This window comes from Paroedura picta, chromosome 8 (assembly GCF_049243985.1).
Source record: "Paroedura picta isolate Pp20150507F chromosome 8, Ppicta_v3.0, whole genome shotgun sequence".
Lineage (NCBI taxonomy): Eukaryota > Metazoa > Chordata > Lepidosauria > Squamata > Gekkonidae > Paroedura > Paroedura picta.
This window is the reverse complement of record NC_135376.1, coordinates 39,893,778-39,918,394: the sequence shown is the minus strand read 5'-3', so window position 1 is coordinate 39,918,394 and position 24,617 is coordinate 39,893,778. Positions and strand designations below refer to the sequence as shown.

At 41.9% G+C, this 24,617-nt stretch overlaps 1 protein-coding gene across 1 annotated transcript; it reads right to left on the bottom strand.

Moving 5' to 3' along the window:
- Positions 1-151: 151 nt before the first annotated feature.
- On the bottom strand, positions 152-24,617 carry PCCB (propionyl-CoA carboxylase subunit beta). The gene is made up of 15 exons (XM_077349211.1): positions 24,204-24,617; positions 21,550-21,669; positions 20,127-20,195; positions 17,737-17,793; positions 15,806-15,919; positions 13,170-13,280; positions 11,978-12,086; positions 11,109-11,229; positions 10,397-10,478; positions 7,918-8,041; positions 7,141-7,248; positions 5,091-5,191; positions 2,558-2,656; positions 1,856-1,949; positions 152-458 (listed from the first exon to the last, which is right to left on the bottom strand). The coding sequence occupies exons 1-15, from the start codon at positions 24,600-24,602 to the stop codon at positions 337-339; spliced, it is 1,830 nt and encodes a 609-aa protein (XP_077205326.1). The 5' UTR covers positions 24,603-24,617; the 3' UTR covers positions 152-336.

Here is a 24,617-nt window from a genome sequence, read left to right as displayed (position 1 = left end):
GATGGTCTATTGGTCTGATACAGCTGGGTTTTTCTTATGTATGCTCTTTCACAGGTAGCATACCCTGTAAATTGCATTATTGTTTAGAAATCTCCCCAACAATATTAATATAAAAATGTCTTATTTCTGTATTGACACTCTTGCAAAATGCTGATTTTATATTTGTGAATTTTATTTTGTAGTATTCCCAGATTTAGAAGTAGAATTTCTACACCTTTTCCATTTCAAAGTATCATTAAATATTATACATGGTGGTGAACATTTCAGGGGAACTGAAGTCACGTGTCCATTGAGCAGACTGTGATTTTCGCTATAGCCTTAGCATTGTGAATTGATTCAGAGTGGCATGTTAGCATGCTTCTTCCAAGGGTTGGATTGCCTTTTGCTTGCCAGCACTTCTAAATCACGGCAGATGCGAAGTCGAGTAGCAGAAGGCTGGATGATGTCATCAACAAAACCTGTTAAGCATATTAAGAGAATTATTTTCTATTGCTAAGTATGGAAATAAGCAGCAGAGCTAATATGAAACCCCATCTGATGCACATCAGTTTTCTCATTAAGCCAAATGTATTATTTTTGTAAACTTTCCTAAAAGAAGCAAGGTACTGCTAAAATGCACTTCTTTTTTTTTACTAAGGTGACTATGATCCCTTTATAATTCGAAAAGGAGAATCAGAAGTCTTGGTTATTGAATTCTGAATATGAGATTTCACTGTTAAGATGTACATAACATCATATGAAAATAAATTTTGCCCCTTTTGTTTTTACTATTCTACTCAGTGAATGACAGCATGTTCTCCCAACATAAGGACCTTTCCACTCACAGAACAGCCTCTTGGTCTGCTGCCCCTGTTTGAGCACATGCAACAGCTGTATGTGTTTATTTAATTGCAATGATGATTTATGTCCTGCCTGGTCAGGGCCACAATTCAAACAGCACAAGAAAGTATACTATAAGGCCAAGTAAAAACAGAGCTAAAGTACATAGATAACAGGGTAACAAAACACAAAGCAGGCAGGAGGAACCACTGAGAGACCACCAGGTGAAACAAGTTGACCCTGGGGGGGGAATTCTGTAATTGGTGAGACAGCCCTCTTGCAGTCCAAAGGGATGTACGTTTTCTTCAAAATACATCAACTTTACCACAAGCAGGAAGGAAGAGATGGATATGCAGTATGAGAACATAAATGCAAGACCTGAAGGAGTAGCTTCACAGTACAACCCAAAATATGCTGTACAGAGCCAATGCAATGGCCCAGTTATGATGGACAGCACCCCAATCGTTCCCCTCGCCTGGCCTGTGTACTCTGCTAAGAGTAGTTGAAAACAATCTCCCTGGGATTCTACAGTCAGATTCAGAGCAAATATTACTTTATTTTTTGCTTCCTTTATATTCCACCTTCTCAATGGGGCTCTAAAGTGGCTTATAAGCACTGTATATAATTCTTCATTTAAATTGAGACTTTAAGCAGACATCAACTGATTTTGGATTACCAATCTCATCAAGAAGTAGTAAGTTCAGTTAAGCACATTTTCTTCCCATGACAACCATTTCGTAAAAATGTCAGAAGTGTCTGCAAATACAACAATATTAGTCTAGCACTACTATCTAAAACGGGTAGTCAAACTGCGGCCCTCCAGATGTCCATGGACTACAATTCCCAGAAGCCCCTGCCAGCATTTGCTGATCTAAAACATGTCCGTGATAAGTCTTCTATAGTGGACATTTGCTAGTTAGGAAAGTTAGTGCCTCTCGCTTTTGTAGAATTGGAATAGACCATATAGAAATAATTTCTTAGAATTGTGGTCAATAAAAAGCTTTGATAAATAGAAACTTAAAAGTAGAACCCATACCTTTGGTTGCTGCAGGGAAAGGATTTGCAAACTTTTCCACATATTCTGCTTCTGCATTTTTCTCCTTTCCCCTGAAAATGATCTGAACAGCTCCCTGAAGAAGAAAGCAGAAGCATATTAAACAACTGAAACTTTTTGAAGGCTTCAGAATGTGAGTTAGTTTATTGTATTACAAAGTGAATCAAAAATGTCAAAAACCGGAAAAAATACCTAGTTGTAGTTACTCAGAACTCAAATTGAAGAAGAAAAGTTAATTTTATATCCCACTTTTCACTATGACCGTTTATGCACTGAGAACTTCACTGCCCCATCTCCCGTGCAGGAGCACAGATTGGGGGCGGATGAGATGCACCAGGCCAAATGCTCCCCCATGTGGGTGCAGGAAGAGGTGGGGCAACCTGCCACGACTAAAACTCCAGCCTGCAGCCTGGCATGAAACCTCCAGTGCATAAACGGTCTGTCTGAATGATTCCCAAAGCAGTTTACAAACACTTTTCCACTCTCTAGAACAGACACCCTATGGTGTAGGTGGTGCTAAAAACTGCTTTGCGAGAACAGCCCTAAGAGAACTGTGACTAGCCTAGGGTCACCCAGTTGGCTGCATGTGGAAGAATAGGGAATCAAACTCAGTTCTCCATATTACAGTCTACTGCTCTTAAGCCCACTATGTTGTGGTTAAGTGGTGAATGCTTCTCCACTTACCTTGGCTCCCATCACCGCTACTTCTGCTGTTGGCCAGGCATAATTTGCATCTCCTCTTAAGTGCTTTGAACTCATCACATCATAGGCCCCACCGTAAGCCTGGAAAAGGAAACAGCAATAGCAGCCAATCAGGATTTTGTGTGCTTCTTTCTACCTTATGGCTATTATAAAAGAAGAAGAGTTGGTTCTTATATGCCACTTTTCTCTACCCGAAGGAGGCTCAAAGCAGCTTACATTCGCCTTCCCTTTCCTCTCCCCACAACAGACACCATGTGAGGTAGGTGAGGCTGAGAGAGCCCTGATATTACGGCTCGGTCAGAACAGCTTTTTCAGTGCTGTGGCGAGCCCAAGGTCACCCAGCTGGTTGCATGTGGGGGAGCAGGGAATCAAACACGGCTTGCCAGATTAGAAGTCCACAGTCCTAACTACTACACCAAGCGGCCCACTGCATCAATTTAAAATGCACTGCAGTATGCTCCATTTTTATAATCTAATTTCACCACTTTCTTAATATGCACTCACCTTTCTAAATTCAGCTGATCAATATAAAGTGCTTCCTGGCTTCATACACTAAAGACACAATGCAAAGATCCTAAAGTATCTTTTATAATTAGCCTATAATTAGCCTACAGCATTTTGTCTTCACAACTGTGGCCTAGATACAGTTTTTAAACTAAGGGAATAAAGCATTTAATAGCTTTTAAATTAAAGTCCAGTGTAATTGTTGGTTCTATTCTTATAAAACACTCTAAGATTTCATTTAATACTTAAATTGATTTTTCATTCCCAGTCCAGCAATTCATAGGTCACAGCTGTTTCAACTGAAAAGTGCACAATTCCCAAAAGACCACTCATATTCCTTTTTTATCACATACAGCGTGTATGTACAAACACACATACATATGATCACCATCTGTCGCTGTGTTCTGAGGTGGAGAAATCTCCCGAGGGAACAAGAGAGATTAGCCTATCAATGCAACTTTACATCTTGACCAGGGATTTGGGAGGAGAGGGAGAATTATATTCTCCATTTGTGGATGAAGGAATCTGGGTGAGTTACTCTACAAGTAGAAAGATAAAAAAGGCAGGAAAACACTAGAATCCTTTTGGGCTCTCATTTTAAAAAAAAAGATGGAAAGGGAAACAAGGCTTGTTCTTCTACTCCAGGCATGGTGCTCCATTGCCCATCAAGACCAGAATGAGATCCATTTCCTCAGCTCACTCCCCTGCCAGCCCACATCTTCTCTTTGAGGCTCTTACACAATACACTTCCATAATTTTAGAAGATTTCTGTTGGTTGCTTTGAGATGACCTTTGACCATGAAAAACAAGATATTAAATGCTCTGAGTAAGCAGGCGGCTGCCCCCCCCCCAGCCTTTTTATGGTAAAAAAGGCAGTGTTGCAATTGGTAAACAACTGAATAGCACACAAGCAGATCTACGAAAGCATACCACAGATGGGAGAACTACTATTTGCCATCCAGCCCAGTATTGTGTTTAAGTAATGGACCATTAAGCACTGCACAAAAGTACTGCAGCAAAAGCCACAGATCACCTAGAGGAGCACAGTGAAGATGTGCAATCAAAGGCTGCCCACCTGCCCAAGGTAACCTCCTTCTGATAAAGCTGAGGATGGCTACCATTATAAAAGCAAAAGGCAGAAGTGAGTCGCTTGGTGAGAGTCCAGCAATTTCCAGACCCTTCCTTTGCTAAACCACCTTTAAGCGGAGAGGTTCCCTTTCCCCTGAAACCATTAAAATATTAAGAGCCATGAGGAGAACAGGCTCCTTCTATTCAACAAGCCAGCTCTCAAAAAGCTAGCAGCATCAAGATACATTTGAGGGTGACAACACAAGAATCCTGTCAGCTCTACTCACAGTAAAGATTCTGAGACTGCCCCCACCCCTGCCCAGTGATCAGACCCACAGAAGCATTACTTTGACCATTTACAAGAATTAGCCAAGGCTACTGTTTTTATGACAGCTACAAGGCTGATTTTTTACTGCCAGCTGCAAACATACCCTGTCTAATTTACATGTGATATATGATACAAAGCTGTATCAATCTGTTTTAGAGGAACTTTGCATTTGTCAGTAAAAACAGCTGCAGACTATGAATTGTTGTCCTGACAGCGGGGGGGGGGGGGGGGGCATTTAAAGTATCAAACTTAATCTTAGGGTGGCTTATTGAGAGAGAGTCAACAATTACACAGCCCTTTAATTTGAAAGTTATCAGTAGATGCTCCATGCCTCTGGAGATCAGTGGGGCTCCTACCCTCCTAGCTTTCCACTGAGGCTGAGCCCAGACTTTTGCCAAGCGTGCAAGTGGAAACAATTTCAGAAAGGAGCCGTTCAGTTTTGTTGGATAGCTTTCACAGACTGTTCATAACTCCATATAAATCATTTATCACTCCACTTGCAGCTAAGAAAGAGTTAAGCACAACCTCAAAAACAAAAAAGGGTAGAACCTAAGACAAGAAAATCTCTAGCCATTCCCAGCTAACGAGCAGCTATAAGATGCAGTTTTACTTTACCTTTCTTGTTATAATGGTGATTTTTGGTACTGTTGCTTCTGCAAAAGCAAACAGGAGTTTTGCCCCATGTCGTATGATCCCACCATATTCTTGAGCTGTTCCTGAATACAACAAAAAACTGTAACCATTACGACAAGATTCCTCCAGGACAGGATGTTTAATAAGAAATGATGTACAGCAATTGTTAATTATGATAGCAGTTAAAATCACAATGCTTATCTGAGTAACTTATCTGAAAACTGTGCACGTGTAAGTTCCATAACAATATGGAGAGCTCATATCCAGCCTGTGCTGAGGCAGCTACATGGGTTGCCAGTTGTGGTCCAGATCAAGTTCAAGGTTTTGGTTTTAACCTTTAAGGCCCTTTGCAGTCTGGGACACATATATATGAGGGATAGCCTATCATGTATCTCTCCCCCCCCCCCCCACGACAGGGCTTTGTGCACTATGGATACAAATCTGCTGGTGGTTCCTGGCCCACAGGATGCACGCCTGGCCTCAACCAGGGCCAGGGCTTCTTCAGTCCTGGCACTGACCTGGTGGAATGAGCTCCTGGAAGAGCTGAGGGGTGTGCAGGAACTTTCTTGGTTCCACAGGGCCTGCAAGACTCAGCTCTTCCTCCAGGTTGTTGGTTGAGGAGAGAGCAACGAACATCAGGGGGCCATCCTTATTTTTAACTGGAACAAAAGGTTTCCCCACACCCCTGAGGTGCTGTGTGGGTGGGTGGGTGTCGAGCAGGTGGGGGTGCGTGTTAGTTCACAAGGGTTTTAATGCTGGAATTTTACTTTTTATAGCAAGGTTTTACTGATGTAACCCGCTACAAGACAGCTTGTTGAGAGCAGCAGGTAAGAAATCCAATATGTAATCTGTTCCACATAATATATTTCTGGTAAGGCCTTAGAGGAGGAGCATGTCTCAAGGCTTAAGTTCCACTCAATGCTTAACACCCAATCAGGGCAGCTTTCCCGCCCAAGTGCCTCCTCCTCCTCCAACCGGCTTGCCTGTCTGTCCAGCAGCTAGCCAAATACCTTCCATCCCCCACCCCTGACCACCCTCTCCTCCTTTTCCTTCCCTATGAGGCTCAGAGGTTGCAGATCCCTGCTGCATGATAGCTGCCCTGCTGGTGAGTTCCCCACCTGGGGGCCTCCAGCGTGGATCCTTTCCAGGTCCTGGTGGGGGAGGGAGAGGCCATCCACAGAGTTCTTCCACCACCACCCCTAATCTAGCACCCGTTGTATTCCTGAATTCACTGGGCTTTGCCCCTAGTTAATTAATAATTAATAATGTTGGTTGCAAGACTTTATGATGCTAATTTAATGAATTTGAATTAACCATGAGACAAGTAGCTGAGGTGGATAATCAGTCAAATCCCCGATTCCACAGCTCTAACTCGACCAACAAATACATTAACTTTGTATGAATAAAAACCAGTGGAACAGTCTGCTGCAACTTAAACAAGCTCACAAAAGCTTATGCTATAATAAACATACTACAAGACTCACTTGTTTTTTGGTGAGTGTGTGAACAGGAACATCATTTCAAGAACTGTGCACAACACAAAATAATGGGGGGAATGCTCGGTAAAGAAACAGCTGCTCTCATTACTAAGACACTGGTTATGCCTGTGTCCTTGTAAGCAAAGGCAAACCCCTGTCTTTCATGCAGGATCTGCAATAAAAGTTTCCAATTCAACATATAAGAAGTGACATGTGCTCCATTCGGTTTCCACACCACAGTGCAATGTGCTAGTTCTTACCTGAAAAGCCTTAAGCAGCCACACTGTCCTGCCAGTTGATCATCTTCCCAAGCCCTCATGTTGAACCCCCCCCCCTGTGGTGGTCAGGTGGGTGATGCTCAGGCAGGGCTTTGCCTGCTTAATGTCATTTTATGCTGTTTTTATGCCCCTGGTTTGTTTTTAATGTCTTTTTATATTGATAATTCATATAATTTCCCCCCCCCCACTTTGTGAGCCAGCCTGACCAGGTCCCTGGAAGGGTGGTATGAAAATTTTCTAAGCAAAATCAGTCAAGAAAGACTCAGAACAACATACCTGGTAAAAATCCAGGCACATCCACAAAAGTTATCAGAGGAATGTTGAAAGCGTCACAAAATCGGACAAAACGAGCTCCCTTCACAGAAGAATTTATATCCAGGCAGCCTAATTTTTAAACATAGATAGAATTTACTATTGTTGACTGATCAATAATCTTTCACATAAATAGAGTCCTAACTGTTCTGTTGTTCCGGTCAGGCTGTTCTGGAGGTAAGCAGGGAGGATGTGTGCTCAGAGGAGCAGGAAGTCTCCAAAGAGCTAATCAAGACACTGGAGGAGATTATTTGAAATCATCCAGAATTTCTTAAGCTAGCTATGCTAAATACACATCTCCTCCGATGCCCCCTGCCAGACATTCTACATATGCTTCTGAATGATGCACACAACAGATCTTACATATTCTAACAAAGGCAATACCTGCTGGTCAGCCTTTAACAGCCTACAACCTGACACATCAGTGGGCAGCCTCGCACCAGAGGTAGGGAAACCAGGGAATAACTCACAGCTGAGAAGGCAGGGGCAGCTTCCAGTGTGAATTACTAAGATCCCACAGACGTTCCAGAAGTATGGAACCTCCAAAGAAGCTGACAAAGGCAAAGGGAAATCAAAGAGAACACACTGGCTCTTGCTGCTCAGGTTGAGAGGAGCAGGGTCAGGAGAGGCGTGAAGGAAACCAGTAGGAATGTTAAGAAAATACACTGCCGCTAAGAACAGAAGGTTTCCAGTCTGTTTTCTCCACTACACAAATCACTGAGAGCTGTACCCTGTTCTTACCTGATGCAACTCGGGGCTGGTTGCCAACTATTCCAACAGTTCTTCCATTCATTCTTGCAAAGCCAACTATGATGTTTTTAGCATAGGAGGGCATGATCTCAAAGAATTTTCTCTCATCAACAATCTACACAAGTGAAGTTCAGACATTTTACTGATGAAATTAATATGACTACAGAGTTCAGCTTATCTATATCATGCAAGGTAGATTTAGCATGTAAAACAACATTTTTCTACATTAACCCTGGAGCAGGGGGAAAAACTGGAAATTCACTTATTATCAAGTTAACCTTCTAATTCCTAGTATATAATAGAAATTGCTGATTTTACTCCATAATAATTTAGTAATCCAACTGTGAACTTCACATATCAACTGCTTAAGAAATTATATGGACATTAGCTCTGAGAACCCCATTAAATCTACAACATATGCATTTTTCTGGAAAATTCCTCTCTACAATAGCCCCAGGATAAATTTCAAAGAACTATTCCAACCCAATCAACACCATGAGATTAAGAAATGCTAACAATCCATTAGCAAAATCAAAATGTATAATGTAAGAACTTTGTTGCTGAGCAATAAGTCAGCCTCTTGCTTTACCCAGAGCACGGGCTTTCAGATTTTGCCACAGTGAATTTCTATGCTTACATCAACATACAGTTTGAGGCTCTCCAGAAACATCTGATGTATAAACCCAAATATTTCAATGGTAAAATGTAGAGAAAGTTCACTGAAACTGAAGACCTTAACATGGCAACCCTAAACACAGTAACCATTTCGAAGCCCATTGTAGTCAATGCAAATCAAAGAACTAACTCTGTTTAGGATTGCATTGTAAGAGATGCAATTTACAAAGGAGAAAAAAATGCAAAAAAAATCAGTCCCCAGCACAATCTGTAAACCACATAGGGCACATTATAGACATAGGGCACATAGGGTATAAATTAATTTATTATTTAATTCCACATCCTGAACCCAACAGCCCCCCTACGGGCTCTGTTCAAAAGGTTCTACTGTATTGTTAATTGTTATGTTATTGTTACTCTGTATTGGTTCTTACTGTTATTGTTACTGTTATTTTTAAATTATTGTTATTACAGTATATCCTTATATTTTAAAAGAACCGCCCTAAGCCTTATGGGAAGGCAGTATAGAAATAAAATAAAATAAATAAATCTCTGCCTGCCCCTACAGACTGGGGAGTTCTGTTGCACAGGCCACTGCACTGCAAGTCAGTCACGGATGGTGGAGAAAAACTGAGCAATGGACGATGGCTGGCTAACCACAGTGCACCCGCTGCCTTTTTTTTAAAAAGAAAGTTTTGTGCCTTTGATCTCCCAAGCCTTTAAGCTGGAAGCAGAGTTGAAAGAACATTTTATTGCATCAGGTCAGTGTGCTATGAATTAAAGATGAGATGAGAAAGCTGACTGAGACAGCCAAATAATTTTTTCCCCTTTACTTTTGGTACGATGGGAGGGTAAAGAAGAAAAAACAGATTTGGGCAAATAAATGGTGGGGGGGGGAGTCCAACAGAATTTATTTTAGGAATATGATTTAGGATTCTAGCAGGTAAATGAAAATATGATTCGGAAACGGTTTTTGTACATGGGGGCAAAAGAACAGGAACACTAGGTTTGGCTATTGCATAAGAAGCTCTGTGCGGGGTCAGCCCAAGGTTCAAGAGTGATGTGGACACATAAAATTGCTTTATCCTGCATCAGACCATTAGTCTATCAAAGTAAGTATTGTCTGCTCTCACTGGCAGCAGTCCTCCAGGGTCTCAGATGTAGGGTCTCTTATGTCACCTCCTACTTAATCCTATTTAGAAACTGGAGATGTCAGGGATTGAACCTGGAGCCTTCTGCATGGAAAACAGATGCTCTGCCAGTGAGCCACTGTCCGGCATTCTATTTCCAGCTATCAGAGACTGGCTGCCCAAGATAGCCCTTGTAAACAGCCGAGCTAAACAGAGCAATTTGCTCCATGCAGTTCAGCTGTTAAAAGGGGTTTTCTTGAGTTCAGCTCCAGCCAGTTAACCAAACAGCTGAGTGGCTGGGAGCCATTTAATCCTATGCAGAAAGCAGTGGCTCAGAGCAAAAAGTGGCAGGGGCAGAAAGAAGGAATCACAAACCCACATGATCTGGTTCATTCACAAACCAACCTCCCATCCCAATTGGTATAATTTCCTTGTTTAGCCACAAGTTGAACTGGAAAAATGTGACTTGCGCTGATCCCTTATCTGCACTGGAAAGATGATTTCAGCAAAGTGCCTTCCATAAACAGAAAATAACAAACATTAATTTTACCATTTATACAAAACGACAAGCAATGCATTTTTAGTTGTTTAGCAATCCATATATCAGCAAATTCAAAACAGGTTTATCAGTATCCAGCAAAATCCTGATGCAATTAATATCAATGCACTTTATATTAACTCAAAGTTTATATATTCCATCGCTAATAATACCTCGTAGAGCTTACCGCATGTACAATATCCACCATGTCATAAGCTTTAGTAGATTCCATCGGGACAATTGTATCCAATTCAGGAACCAATCGGTTGCTTTAAGCAAATGGAAAAGCAAAACACATACCTATCAGCATCCATATGAGAAAATTAGTCCTATAAGTGACCCTTTCCTTAACCTAGGACAATTTGACTGAAAGCCAGAATCCCGAATCAGCCCACCAATGATGATGCGGTATTATCCTTAGCAGAAAGAATCTTCAGACCTTAAAGAACAGTCTTCTTCCCATCACTACCAGCAAAAACTATTTAAGACACAAATAGCTCCAATAAGAAGCAAGACTAAAGTACAGATAGGGCTGGTTCATCAATGAAGTGTCAAATACACAGAAGCAGAACTGCACCATTGTAAAATTACGCCCGTTCATTTTCTACCTCGCACGTCTAAGCAAGCATCTGAATGCCTTAAAACAATTCATAGAACATCTGGAAATCACCCTCAGGAGATTCTCTGAGAGGCTGCTTATCTTCCAGAGCAATTAAGGAAGGCAACAGGCTGCCCAGGAATTTTATTCCATAGAGGAATATTTCCTTAGTGTATTTAACGGGATACACCACCATCAGGAGTATGTCTAGGAAATCCTACCACTGCTGAAAGTGGACTAGCTGTGTCCTGGAGCCTCTTCAGAGTCTACATGCACCTGTCCTTACGGAGAGTCTACTTACGGAGAGTCATGGCATTCACAGACCGGAGCTGGATCTTTGTTACTAAGAGGTAGATAATTAAAAAACTCTCTGAGATTGAGCAAAGCGTCTATGTCATTCTCAAAGGCACAGTGTGCAACCCCTGCAGAGAACAAAACAAAACAAATCTGACCTTGTAAGGACTCCACTGAGATCCTGAATACATAGCAAGAAATTCATCAACTACAGCATCGTATTAATCAAAGACCAACATGCAGCCAAATTATGAAGCCAAAGAAGCTAATGTATGCATAATGTAAAAGCAGAGGCTCTGACATCACTTTACAGTAAGATTGGTGCTTCTTGTTATGCTTGCAAACAAACTGCAGTAACTGTAACACCAGGGAATATGGGATTGGATCCCAAGTAAATGGGAACATTTCCCTTCTTCCCCTCTGCAGCCCAAAATACCTCCCAAAATACTGCTTCAGGGGAAAAGAGGACCTCCAGGAGCAACATGAAGGTAGAAGTTGAAGGGCTGTCAAGCAGGGACTTGGGATCTCTTACACAGGATCCATTCTTGTCATCCAGTACTTCAAAACACATTCTAAAGTAACGTGTTCTCATAAGCTAACTGAACTCTACATGGAAAAATGTAGACTGAATTCTGGTTTCATCCAGCAAGCAAATGCTTATGAAACATCGCTGGTTTTAATAACAAGCCCCCTCTACTTTTTGCAGTATTCTTTTCAGTAGACAATAAGGAATATTTTTGCCACATTCCTAGCTAAACTACACTACTGGTTTTATATCCCATGATTCCAGCATTGTTCATACGACATATCCTCCAATCACAGAATGAGAATGCAGAACAGGAGCAGATGGCAATTAAGCCATTTAGCGTTCCTGACCTGACACAGCTGTATGTGTCTTTGCACCTCCCAGCTGCTCCTGCGTAACGTCTTCATTGGTAACTGATTTGACTACATCAGGGCCAGTTATGAACAGATAAGATGTATCCTGAAAAAACAAAACACAAAGTACGAGGTGCTAACTGCAAGAATCAAATTCTTAAACGTTTCCAAATCAGAAACATGATTTTTAAAAAGCTTTCTCGTTCCAGACAATTAGTTTTACAAATGGCCATATTCAAAAGATATGAAGGTAAACAGCTAATTAGTATGGATGGGCACAAACTGGCTCGTGAGGGAAAGTTCATCACAAATTTGGGCTAGTTTGTGGTTCGCAAAGCAATCTTCATGGAAGGGCACCCGGCATGAACGTTTCACAAATTTTGGTGAGGTTTGTGAGAGTTCGTAAACGAGTGTATTTCCAGACAGACTATCTCAACCCAATGAAATGGTTTACAAAACTCCAGGGCAATAGGGGAGAATTCTCCAGCCTTGGAAGCACCAATAGGAGTCCTCCAAAGTTTAACAGGCACTGCTGGCTGCCAAGGAGGAAGGCAAACTAGATGTGTAATTAATTAATTAATAACTGAGTTCTACTCTATGGGATCAGAATGCCATATATACACACTCAGCTCCACAGCCTTTGGCAATTATACAGGGAGGCAGGGAACTCGTTAAAAGCAGACTAGCAGAGCACATTCATGTATTCCCTCCTGCCTGTGAATTCCTCCCTCCTGCTGGGGACTGAGTATGAGGTAGACTCAGGGCTCTGAGTGACCTTGCCTCATGCCGTCAGCTGAGGACCCACATTTTATACCCTCCTGACTGTGATCTCCTCTCCCCTGCTGGGTTCTGTGGCTAGGTGGGCTCAGGCCAGGTGAGATCCTCCAGGGACGGGCATCAGCAGTCTCAAGGGACTTGGCAAGGTACTCCGTTACCATCCCCAGGCACCCCCACCACTGCTGTCCTCTGGTTCATTACAGCCAGCCAGAGTGGGGCTTCTCCCTTGCTGGGTTCTTTGAGGCAGAAGGTTCATTCTCTAAAAACAGGACCATTTGTGGCCATACACATAAAGTGGTATAGAAAGGCTAAATTCCGGCATCCCTCACCAACCCATGACTCAAGTTATCCCACCAGAACACACTCAGGTCCCTGATGTCTGATGAAAAGGCAACAATCACCAAATCCTTACCTTTACCATGAAGGTGAAATCTGTTAAGGCGGGAGAATAGACAGCACCTCCTGCACAAGGGCCCATGATAAGAGAAATCTGTGGAACTACCCCAGAACATAAAACATTTCTCTGTAAAAGGAAATAAACACCACTCCTTTATTTATACGTTTCATTTTATGTCCCAGCCAACAATCCCAAAGCAATTAGCATAATATAATACACTATATTGCCTTTAGGATTTTGATATTTAAGTGTTCAATGTGAACAAGGAAAGTATATTTTAGAAACCCTACAACAACAACAAATGGATTTGTTCTAGTTTTCTTCTCATACATGAAGCTGCCTTATATGGAATCAGACCACTGGTCCATCAAGGTCAGTACTGTCTATCCTGGCAGGCAGTGGCTGTTGAGTCTCAGGCAAAGAAAGGGGCTTCACATCATCCACTACCTGACCCATTTAAATGGAGACGCTAAGGACTGACCTGCAGAACGTCTACTTGCAAAGCAGATATTCAACCTCTGTCTGGCTGAGAATGAGTCTGCCCAGGTGAAGCTTCCCTGTGAATTTGGTATCATTGGCTTGCTCCTAACTTATTTATTTATTCATTCATTTATTATTTAAACTTGTATATCGCCGTTCGCCAAGAGGTCTCACGGTAGTTCACAATAAAACATTAAAATCACAATAAAACCATTATATAATAGGCAATGATAACAATGGCGTTCTAATCCTATAACCCCCACCTGTTCAGTCAGAGGTCATAACGTTGGTCTCACAAAAGAGGGAGCTGGCCGATGGATCTAAGGGATCCAAGATGAAACCCGGGCTCTGCCTTGGCCTTAACTGTATGCCTGGTGTAAGAGCTCCATCTTGCAGGCCCTGCAGAAAGCTGGTAATTCCGGCAGGGCCCTTAGCTCCTCCGGGAGCTCATTCCACCAGATTGGGGCCGGGACCGAAAAGGCCCTGACCCTGGTCGAGGCCAAGCTAATTTCCCGAGGGCCCGGGACAACCAGTAGATTCATACCCGCAAAGCAAAGGGCCCTGCGGGGGGCATAAGCAACCAAGCGGTCCTGCAGACAAGCAGGACCCAGGCCGCGTATGGCCTTAAGCTCCTGTAATTGCACCTCCAACCTGACTGATACACAAACTAGGATCTTAAGGGGCCTTCCACAAGTAGGGATATGCAGGGGGAGGGTTTGGAAGGATGAGGTGAGGAGTTTCCACTTGAACTGCAGTGGAACATGCTGCTTCCCAGAATTTCCCACAACCCTCAAGCACGGCCTTATTGATGGCACAGGAAGCTATACAAGATCAGAGGCGGTAGGAATAATTTATTGTACCAGCGACACTCTATTTACATTTCTTTGGATCCCATTCCCATCCCCTGCCTTACCAAATTAACCAATTAGAATGCTTCACAATGTTATGCATGAGAAATAGGAAAGGGCATGAAACTCCTTTCACACTCCAGTTCACACAGAAGCCTCTATACAAAGCCCCATGTTGAAAAACTGTAGTAGCCACTGCTTCTGACAGCTGGTACACACAGAAATGGTCATTCAACTACACAGCATGAAGGATTCCTTCTTTCTGCTACAATAACTGCAATGACTTCCTCCTTGCCTGGGGTGGGTTGAAATAGGACATTAATTACGCACTACTACCCAGAAAAATACCCCCTTTATGCTACTACAAAACCTTTTGTTTGGACAGGAAGGTACAAGGGTGGTCCTAGTGGAATGAACACCGATGGTAGGATGGACTACCCTGGAACACGGCTATGGCTCAGTGACAGATAATCTCTTTTGCATGCAGAAACCACCAAGTTCAGTCCAAAGCATCTCCAGTCACACCAGTTGTGTGAGCATGACTGATCAGGATGTGATCCAAGAAGACTAGTGTCTGAGCCATCAGAAGTCCCCTTTGCATATTACACTGCTCTTTCCCCGCAATGTTCAAATGGCAGACCTTTCAAACATGCAATCAACATGGGATAGCAGCAACATAGTACCTGAGTTCATATTCATGTATTCCCATGTTCAGGTGTTCACCTCAAGATATGCTGGAAGCACATCTCACACGTAAAGTGGGGAGCTACCATAACCTAACACTGAGAGGTTTTCTATTTAAAAGCCCATATCACAATGATGTTGGGTGCTTTACAGTGCAATTCTAAGCGGTGTTACCCCCATTCCAAACCCATTGATTTCAATGGATAGACTAGGGTGACTCTACTTAGGACTGCACAAGTAGACATAGCATTTGTAAATGTTGCATCAGATCACAAATCAGAAGTGCTAATATAATCAGAGAAGCTGGAAAAGGAAAGCTGTGACTAAGATTTGAAAACCACTACTGCTCTGAGTTTTCCCAACACCAACAGTGGAATATAACAGACTAATATTCTTCTCCCCACTTACAGAGCTTGTACTGGGATGGTGGTGTGGGTGGAGGAGAAGAGCATTCTGTCCCCAAAGAAGACCAATATCCCCCTCCCTTCATATAAGACCCTGAAGCAGCAAGAAGAAAAATAGTGTATCACTCATGCTTTTTCTATCATGGCTTATTTAGATTGTTCAAAGCATCCTGCCTAGTTTTAATTAAATTACATATTTTTGGGTTCAAGTCTGTTTACCTATCAGACTTCTTACCAAAAATATATCAGCATAACCAGCCAATGACTCTACTCCTTCTTGGATACGGGCCCCTCCCGAATCATTTAGTCCAATCACAGGAGCACCAACCAAAACAGCCTGATCCATGATCTGGAGAAAGAGAAATTCTTAATTAATCATCATCTTTATTTTTATATCCTGCCCTTCCTACGCTCAGGGCAGCTAACAGCAATTAATAAAACAATCAGTTAAATAATAAAATCAAATATAAATTTAATGAAACCATTCTACTTCTATTGCACACAACTAATTCAAGTTTTGATTAGGGGGGCCCTATCTTTAGAACACTTTCAATTTATGGCAGTGAGGCCAGTGATTCCTGCAGATATGTCAGGGACCCACCCGTAAGCCTAGAGGAAAAGTTCTGTCATGCTGTGGCCAAGGCTGAAAAGGCCCCAGTTGAGGCCAGTCTCACCTCCTTCAGACCAGTGAGACTCAGCAGGTTTTGGTCTGATTATCTTAATGACCTTTGGAAGAGGTGGTCCTGTAGATACGCTGGTCCCAGACATTTTAGGGCTCTGAGGGTTAATACCAAAACTGTGAACTTGATCCAGTCTCCAATATGGAACCAATGCAGCTGAGCAAGCACTGGAGTCATGTGAGCCTCCACTGGTCCCCATGAGGACCCGCACTGCTGCATTCTGAAGCAGCTGCAGTTTCCAGAGCAGCCTCAAGGGAAGTGAGTTGCAGAAGTCTAATCTAGAGGTGACCATTACATGGATCACTTTGGCTAGGTCTGTCATGTCTGGCACATGATCTGGGCCTCCTCTGAAAGGGAGGCATCCAGAATCACACCCAGGCACTTGACAGAAAATGCTGGCATTTGTTGGACCCCATCAAGAGCCAGAAGATATGCCAACTGCCTCTCGGCACACCGACACAGCCAGAGGACCTCCATCTTGTTTAGATTCAGTTTCGGCCAACTCCACTTGAGCCAGTCGACTAGCAAATTACTGCCAATAAGTTACTGCAGTGAACTCAAAAACATAAAGTAGTCTATTATTTGCTTGCTCAAATGATCACTCACACTTAGAAGAAAGACTTTATTTTTTAATCAGAACATGTTAAAGTTTAACTCATAATTCCTGTTTCCTATTATGACCTCCTCTGATGAACTATTAGCTCACAACCCCTGTCCTACTATCCAACTTATAATTATATTTGCACATTGCAATTAATGCCTTTGGGGGGCATATTCTGATTGTATTACATTTCCAGAAGTCTTTATAACTGATCAATTGAGTTGAATGCTGAATAATGTAGTAAACAAAGAGATACTAAAGAGCCACTTGTATTACCAGTAGAGAACATATTTTGAACAATTCAGTGATGACCTTCTAGAACAGAATAATAATAGTAATGAAATAGTACATTAAGTACTTCTTACATGAAATTCAAATATGGACCCGTCTTAAAAGAATGTGTTATAATTAAACACAGTTAAGAACTCATTAAAAGTACTGCTTGTCTGACGTCTAATGAGATACTGGAGGTTTCAAACATTAAATATTTTTATTCTATGAAAATCTTGGCTTCTACAATAACAAAATGGACACCAAAGAAGAATGCAATATTTGGGAAGAAAGAATTATGTAGCAATGGGATAAAAATCAAACAAGATGGGGTTTGGATAGTTGGGCTGAACTGAATATCTTGGGTGTAAGGAAAGCAAAGATCCCATAAATGAACAAGGTGGGTTTGGAGGGGGCGTGTTCAATGTTCTTAAAATACATCTGTTTCATAACAAAATGTGTTCTACAGCCTAAAGAAGTCTGCTGAACTAGGGAACATTTCTATGAAGCGTGGATTCATGCAAACTAGGAGCTATTTTTAAACCTGATGGTAAATATATTTTGCCAGTTCCTTGCACTGACAATTTTGTGGCTATTGTCATGTGCAGTGCCTACCTTGCAAACCTTTTGAGCATGAGCTCCAGACAAACTGCCTCCAAATACAGTGAAATCCTGAAGAAGAATAAGAAGGAGGAGGGTTAAGGGAAAATATAAAATACCAAAGTTTCATGCCAATTCTTTCCTTGTTCTTCAACACTAATTTAAACTGGGTGGGGGGAACGGGGACTCTGACATTCTCTAGCTCTTTGATATCCTTGTTTTAAAATAAATCTTTAGAGAGCTTGAAAATATTTCTCAGTGTCTTTGCTCACAAGATTAAAAATCACAATGCAGCCCTACAGAGATTAATTGTGTCTGAAGAGATGGGCACAGGACTCAATATTTAATTATTTATTTAAAATACTGTTACTCCATATCCTCAACTCAGAGTGTAACTGAGATAGCTAAAAAAAGCAAATTAGTCATAAAAATACACACATGTTTAACAATAAGTATATGAAACCAGCAAACAAAAGGTTTTAAAAATCCTGAACAGTAAATATTTAAAAAATCAAGTTAGCACCATATTCACAAACACTAGTTACCAGCAAAGCAGAAAACAAATTAAAAAAATAAACCAGTGTGGATATAAACAGTACATGCCCTCAGCATGACAGATTAACAAACAACATAGCAGGGTTTTAAAAAAATGTCTTCTACCTAAAGTTGTCAACTAGCCTGGTAGAGAATATCCGGGAAAGTTTTAATGTGATGCTATTAACCTTCAAACATCAAAAACTTCAACCCTCAATTTTGACACATTCGGCCTCTACTAAAATGATATTTTTCTTGTTACACAGAACTCTTTGTTGTACATCAGCATATTCAATTTACATTTTAAAAATCCAAATGATGTATCTTTATTTCATATAAGGCTATCTACCTCGGACACCATTAGTCTTAAATGTTACTTCTGAAACTCCAGATGTTCCCTATCACTGACAAAAACAGGCCTGGATCTGGCAGTAGAGCAGCTCTCAGATTACTCATGATCAAAAAAAGAATGAATCACAAAGACGTCAGCATGAATGAGTGCAGGCACAGTGTAAACCTACACATATGACTAACTCAAAACTCACTTGCTCATCACTCAATCAAATACATCCCAAAATTTACTAAAGACTAGTATTTTCACCTGTAATTGACACCACTATTTCTCAGCTGTCTTCCTTAAAGCACCTATTCTCATAGCAAGATTCAACAACAAATACCTAACAATACCTGTAAACATACTTATCTCACAGAGAGCCACATCTGACTTACATTTTAAAATCATTACTAGAGAAACTGCCAGGGAATTATCAACAACACACATTTTTGTGATGTCAGAGTTGCTGGCAACACCCGTGTAAAAGATTCTTGTAAAAATCCCAGAATGTTTATATAATCCAATCTTACCACATTCAAAGCTGTTTCCTGGCCATATACCATATATACTTTTATAAACCATTAAAGGAAATATAGAGATCCTCTTGATTAAAAAAACAGATTAATGGTGCCAGAATGGCACCCAGAGAAATCCTATAGCAAGACAGGGCACAAAGAGACAATAACAGAACACCACTAAAGGTCACATACTGCTCTCAACTCAAAACAGTACAATAAATCATCAGCAACTTTCAACCTCTACTGGATAATGACAGTTCCCTTTCATAAGTACGGCGGAAGGGGGGCAAACCTTTTCTTGTGCAGACAGCTCCCCAGTCTTAAGCAGCTCCTACCCCACAATAATACAACATCTAATTCAAAGATGGACACTGGTAGCAGAACTTGCAATAAACTCAGATGCCAACTTTGCTGCCACATATACCCAGACAACATCATCACTGAACCTAACAATATCCACGACATCATCTCAAGTACATTCACTTGCTCCTCTTCTAACACTGTATATGCCATTAAACGCCAACAATGCCCCTTGATTCTCTACATAGGGCAAACTACACATACTACACATACTCACTACACATACTAAGTCACTCAGTTCTTGTTTATATCCAGAATTAAACTTTGTTGGTCTTAAAGGTGCCACTGGATTCAAACTTAGTTTTCGCATCTGTTTGTTAAGTCTTTCATTATCTGTACATTAATTTGCTGCTATTCAAAGATTTTACCAACTGTTTTAACCCAATCTTAGCTGTACTAATGCATCTTTAATCAGTTCTTCCTGGCAGCTAACCCCCCCCCTCTTTTTTCTCTCTCTATATATGTATGGTCTTTTTCCAATATAGAAAGTATTGTTGCAATATATTTGAAGTCTTTTTTCAATATATCTGAAGAAGTGTGCATGCATACAAAAACTTATATTGGTCTTAAACGTGCCACTGGACTCCAACTTTGTTCTGTTGCTTCAGGCCAACATGGCTACCCACTTGAATCTAATTCAAAAGACAAAAAGACAATACCTGACTGAAGACATAAGCCAGTCTCCCGTTTATTCTGCCCTGGCCAGTCACAACGCTATCACCAGGGAACTGCAAAAGAGACCACCAATGAAGTTTGAAACACAAATGTGATCAAACAGTGAAATTTAGCTCTTACAAATGATTAAAACAAACATTTGTTAAAATGAGACTTAAACTGTTTTTCCAAGGTAGTGTGTGTCTTTTCATCTATATGTAGCCTGATCATTAGGCCACACTGAATTTTATATTCCCAAATTGGAAAAAGGGAGAGAGATTATTGCCTGGATGGAAAAAAAATGCCTACTTTCTTTTGAGAATTACAGACAAAATTCACCAGCCTCCCAGGCTTTCTCAATGTGAGGTTCTTGAAACCATGGGATTTCTCAACAGCCCTGGAAGAGTTTTCTGAATGGGTAGGAGTTAATTAATATATTTTAAATTTTGTTAAACATTTATCAGGTGATATGACCAAAGGTTGACTCATCCTTCCATCCTTCCGAGGTTGGTAAATTGAGTATCCAGCTTTCTGGGGGGTAAACAGTAATGACCGGGGAAGGCACTGGCAAACCACCCCGTATTGAGTCTGCCATGAAAACGCTAGAGGGCGTCACCCCAAGGGTCAGACATGACCCGATGCTTGCACAGGGGATACCTTTACCTTTTTATCTTATGACCATATATGGTCATGTCAACCTCCCCCCCCTCCCAAAATGGGCAATGATGCACCTGGAAGGGGTGGGATGGGGAGTGGCCTCGGTGGCCTGGTACAGTTATGCTCACCAATCATATTCTGCATGATTGTGACACTTCTGGGGTTTCTTGAAAATTGAAGAATGTTTCAGAGGGTTCTCAAAGGTAAAAAAGGTGAAAAGGGAGTCTGAACTGTCATAAGCCCAGGGGACAATGTCACTATATTGAACACTTATTGTAGTACAGTGACAAACTCATAAACAGTAACCAAAACAAAAAAAAATGGAAAGAACACAGCTATAAAGCAAGCTAGTGTAAAGGTAAAGGTATCCCCTGTGCAAGCACCGAGTCATGTCTGACCCTTGGGGTGACGCCCTCTAGCGTTTTCATGGCAGACTCAATACGGGGTGGTTTGCCAGTGCCTTCCCCAGTCATTACCATTTACCCCCCAGCAAGCTGGGTACTCATTTTACCGACCTCGGAAGGATGGAAGGCTGAGTCAACCTTGAGCCGGCTGCTGGGATCGAACTCCCAGCCTCATGGGCAAAGCTGCATATCTGCTGCCTTACCACTCTGCGCCACAAGAGGCTCTTCAAGCTAGTGTAAGCCCTACCAAAAAGAGAAATACATTAAACTATCCCTCTGACATTAATTGTTAACACTTTTTGAGAATTAGAAGAAGAGTTGGTTCCTATATACCACCTAAGCAAAAAAAAAGAGATAAATTGAGCACCTTGTTTTTTTCGGCCTCCATTCCAAAGTCCGCACATCTGTGTTCCACAAACATGTCATATTCTACAAAGCTGTCAGGATCCAATAAGAGCAGAATGCGCTCCCTAGCTGTCAGCTTTCCCTGGAAAATAATAAATTAATGACTTTAATCATTACAGTAAGCCAGAACTAAGCATCATTCCAAATAAATTTCTCAATTTAAGATTTTATTCACACCTACAAATTTGCCGCATCAAGCAGTGCAAAACTCCATTTCACCATAATTCTTAATAAGCAAATAATGCTTGCTTTTTCCTTGCAATTTTTAAATGTTTTGAACTAATCATACAATCAAAGATTTATTCTCCTTAATACCTTCTATTTTATACAAACCATGAAGAAAGAGATAATAAAGATATCTGGCATGGTCTAATGGTATTACTATACTAGAATCTGAACGACCCAGGTTCTAATCCCCACTCTAGAATGGAAGGCCTTGGGCCAGTCAATCACTCTCAGACCAACCAACCACCCAGGGTTATGAGAACAAAATGGAGGGGAAAACAATGTTGTAAAGTACTTGGAAGAAGATGAGGTCTTTATATCCCTCTTTTCTCTACCTTAAGGAGTCTCAAATGATGCCATTCTCGTCCCCTTCCCACAACAAGCACCTTGTGAGGTAGATGGGGCTGAGAGTGTTCTGACAGAAATGTGACTGGCCCAAGGTCACCTAGCAGACTTCCTGTGGAGGAGTGGGGAATCAAACCCAGTTCTCCAGATTCGAGTTCACTGCTTTTAACCACTATACCACACATACTCCCACCACAGTCCCAATCAGGTTGAGGCCTTCATATAATTTTTAAATTGCTCATTTTAGAGTTTAAAACAATAGCAGTACTGCCATGGTGGACATGAGGACATCACCGTTTCTAGGTTTGCCCTTCTCTGTGGGCAATCTACCTGTGCAATTTTTCTCATCCAGCCTGTTTATCAACAGTCATAGTGAACTTAACTGATACAACAAAAATAATATCTACTCGTGTTTAGTAATGACATATCTTATGAGTGGGCTTCTCTAAGACAGCTAGTGCAACTGAAATAAAACCTACGCCCAGAAGCAAAAAACAAAACAAAGCCCATATTTTCAGGAGAGGCTCGGCATTAGAAGATAATCTGCATGAGGACAGAGGTTATAAAAATTTCAGTCCAAGTGACTTAATCCTTCTAACTTTATTTACTGAAGTTTTAGAATAAATTTCTTGAGCAGAAAAAGTAATAACAGTAGTTCTCCCCATTCACCCTAGACTTATAACCCTAAAAACTATCTAAAATGTTCATTTCCCTTTACCAAATAATCCAAGTACTAAAAATGTGTTTAGTTTAGTTCTGCAGGTCCTGCAGCTTTTTATTAAGCAAAAATCTACTCAAAGAAAGCAGCAATCCCTATATCAATGAAAAAACTTTCCACAGCTGGTTAACGATCCTTGACCTGTAGATACAGTCAGAGGATGCAATCCAGAAAACCACCATATGTGATTCAGCAAGACTGAACTGCACAAGCAGGACCAAGTTGAAAAGTGACCTGATCCACTTAATAGTACAACATCCATCGGCTAGTTGCCTCATGTCCATATCGAGGGCATGATGGTGAACAAGAGAATCGTCCAATGGGCCTGCTTTGCATGGAGAAATTCCCAAATTCATTTTTAGTTAAAAGAATTAGTAGTAGGTAATGTGAAAGACTTCTCTGCGTGAAACCCTGGACAGCTACTGCCAGTAAAGAATGCTGAACTTGACATACTCAATCACTAATAGCAGTGTAATGTGTGGTTAAGCACTGTTTATTCCCAGATCTGAGATATAATACCGCTGAATAACCATTGAAATGTCTTTGCTTATTTATTAAGCCATCCAAGTTAAGGGGAGGGCAGTATACAAATTTAATCAACTAATTAATTAATTTTAATGGCCATCCCAATATACTGTCACAAAAATTCTTGGTTTATTTGTGCAAATAAATACTTTATTTTGGGCAAGTATTTTGTATTTTTGTCTTCCTGTTTAATATTACATCTCTTAGGGTCCAAGGAGAGCTGCAGACATGACCATCTTGAGAACTTTGCCAAATTCTTCAGATTCACATGTGATCATTCTCACACCACAGTTAGGTGATTTTTATTCTCACTCTTCTGAAAACAAGTAAAGAAACAGTCTACAGAGGCTGCATTGATGTCATAACCACACCGAGGTCAATTCAAACTAATAATTTTAAAAGTGAACTCAGGATCCCCTCTTCTTGACGTTGCTTGCCAGTGAAAATTTCTAATGGGAACTATGCAGGCTCCCATACGGCCACCTCTCATTAAGTAAGGCGAAACTCGCATTTGTAGAATGCAGACGGCCAAGTTCCAAAATGCAGCCCCGTCGGAATAGGGAGAAGGCTAGACACGAGTCTGCCGCCTGGGCGCCTCTCCACGTATTCCGGGGCGCTCCTCCTCCACTCAGGGTCAACTCCAGAGGTGCGACCCCCTTTCCGGCGCAAGGAGCCGCCTGCCACCGTCTCCCGGGGGGCTGCAGGGCCCAGCCAGCCAGCCAGCCAGCCAGCCAGCAGCCCCTGCGAGCAGAGCCAAGCGGGAAGGACAGGGCAAGAGGCCCGAGAGAGGCGCGCCCGCTCACCCGCCGATGCTGAGCATCTATACGGGCCTGGCCGCCCCCAAGCAGCGCTGCGCGACGCTTCTCCTCGATGCGCTCGGCCACACTCAGCGCTCGGCGAGGGCAGCTGCTGCTGCTGCTGCGGAAGAGCCAAGAAGGCCTCGGCGCAGCCCTGGGCAGCCGGAGGGGCAAGACCCGAAGAGCGGCCATGACTGGATGGCTAGGACGCATGCGCGACCCGGAAAAAGGGGCCGGCCCTGGGGGGAGGCTGATTGGCTGCCTGTTCAGCGCAGCCCCGGTTGTCTGTTCTCTGCTTGTTTGCCCCGCCGTGTCTTGTTTCTCTGCCACTGAGCAGCGACGCCGCTTTATCTGCTCTCTCCCTCTCCGTCGTCTGCGCCTCATGAGTCGAATGCTTCTTTGCATCCGCCCATATTCGGA

Excerpts from the sequence above, each read along its gene's own strand:
- PCCB (XM_077349211.1), bottom strand. The coding sequence starts at position 24,602 with ATGCAAAGAAGCATTCGACTCATGAGGCGCAGACGACGGAGAGGGAGA. Across the intron at positions 12,087-13,169 it reads ATTTCACCTTCATGGTAAAG|GATACATCTTATCTGTTCAT; the intron begins GTAAGGATTTGG and ends TTGTTTTTTCAG. Across the intron at positions 11,230-11,977 it reads GACACATACAGCTGTGTCAG|GGGTTGCACACTGTGCCTTT; the intron begins GTCAGGAACGCT and ends TGTTCTCTGCAG.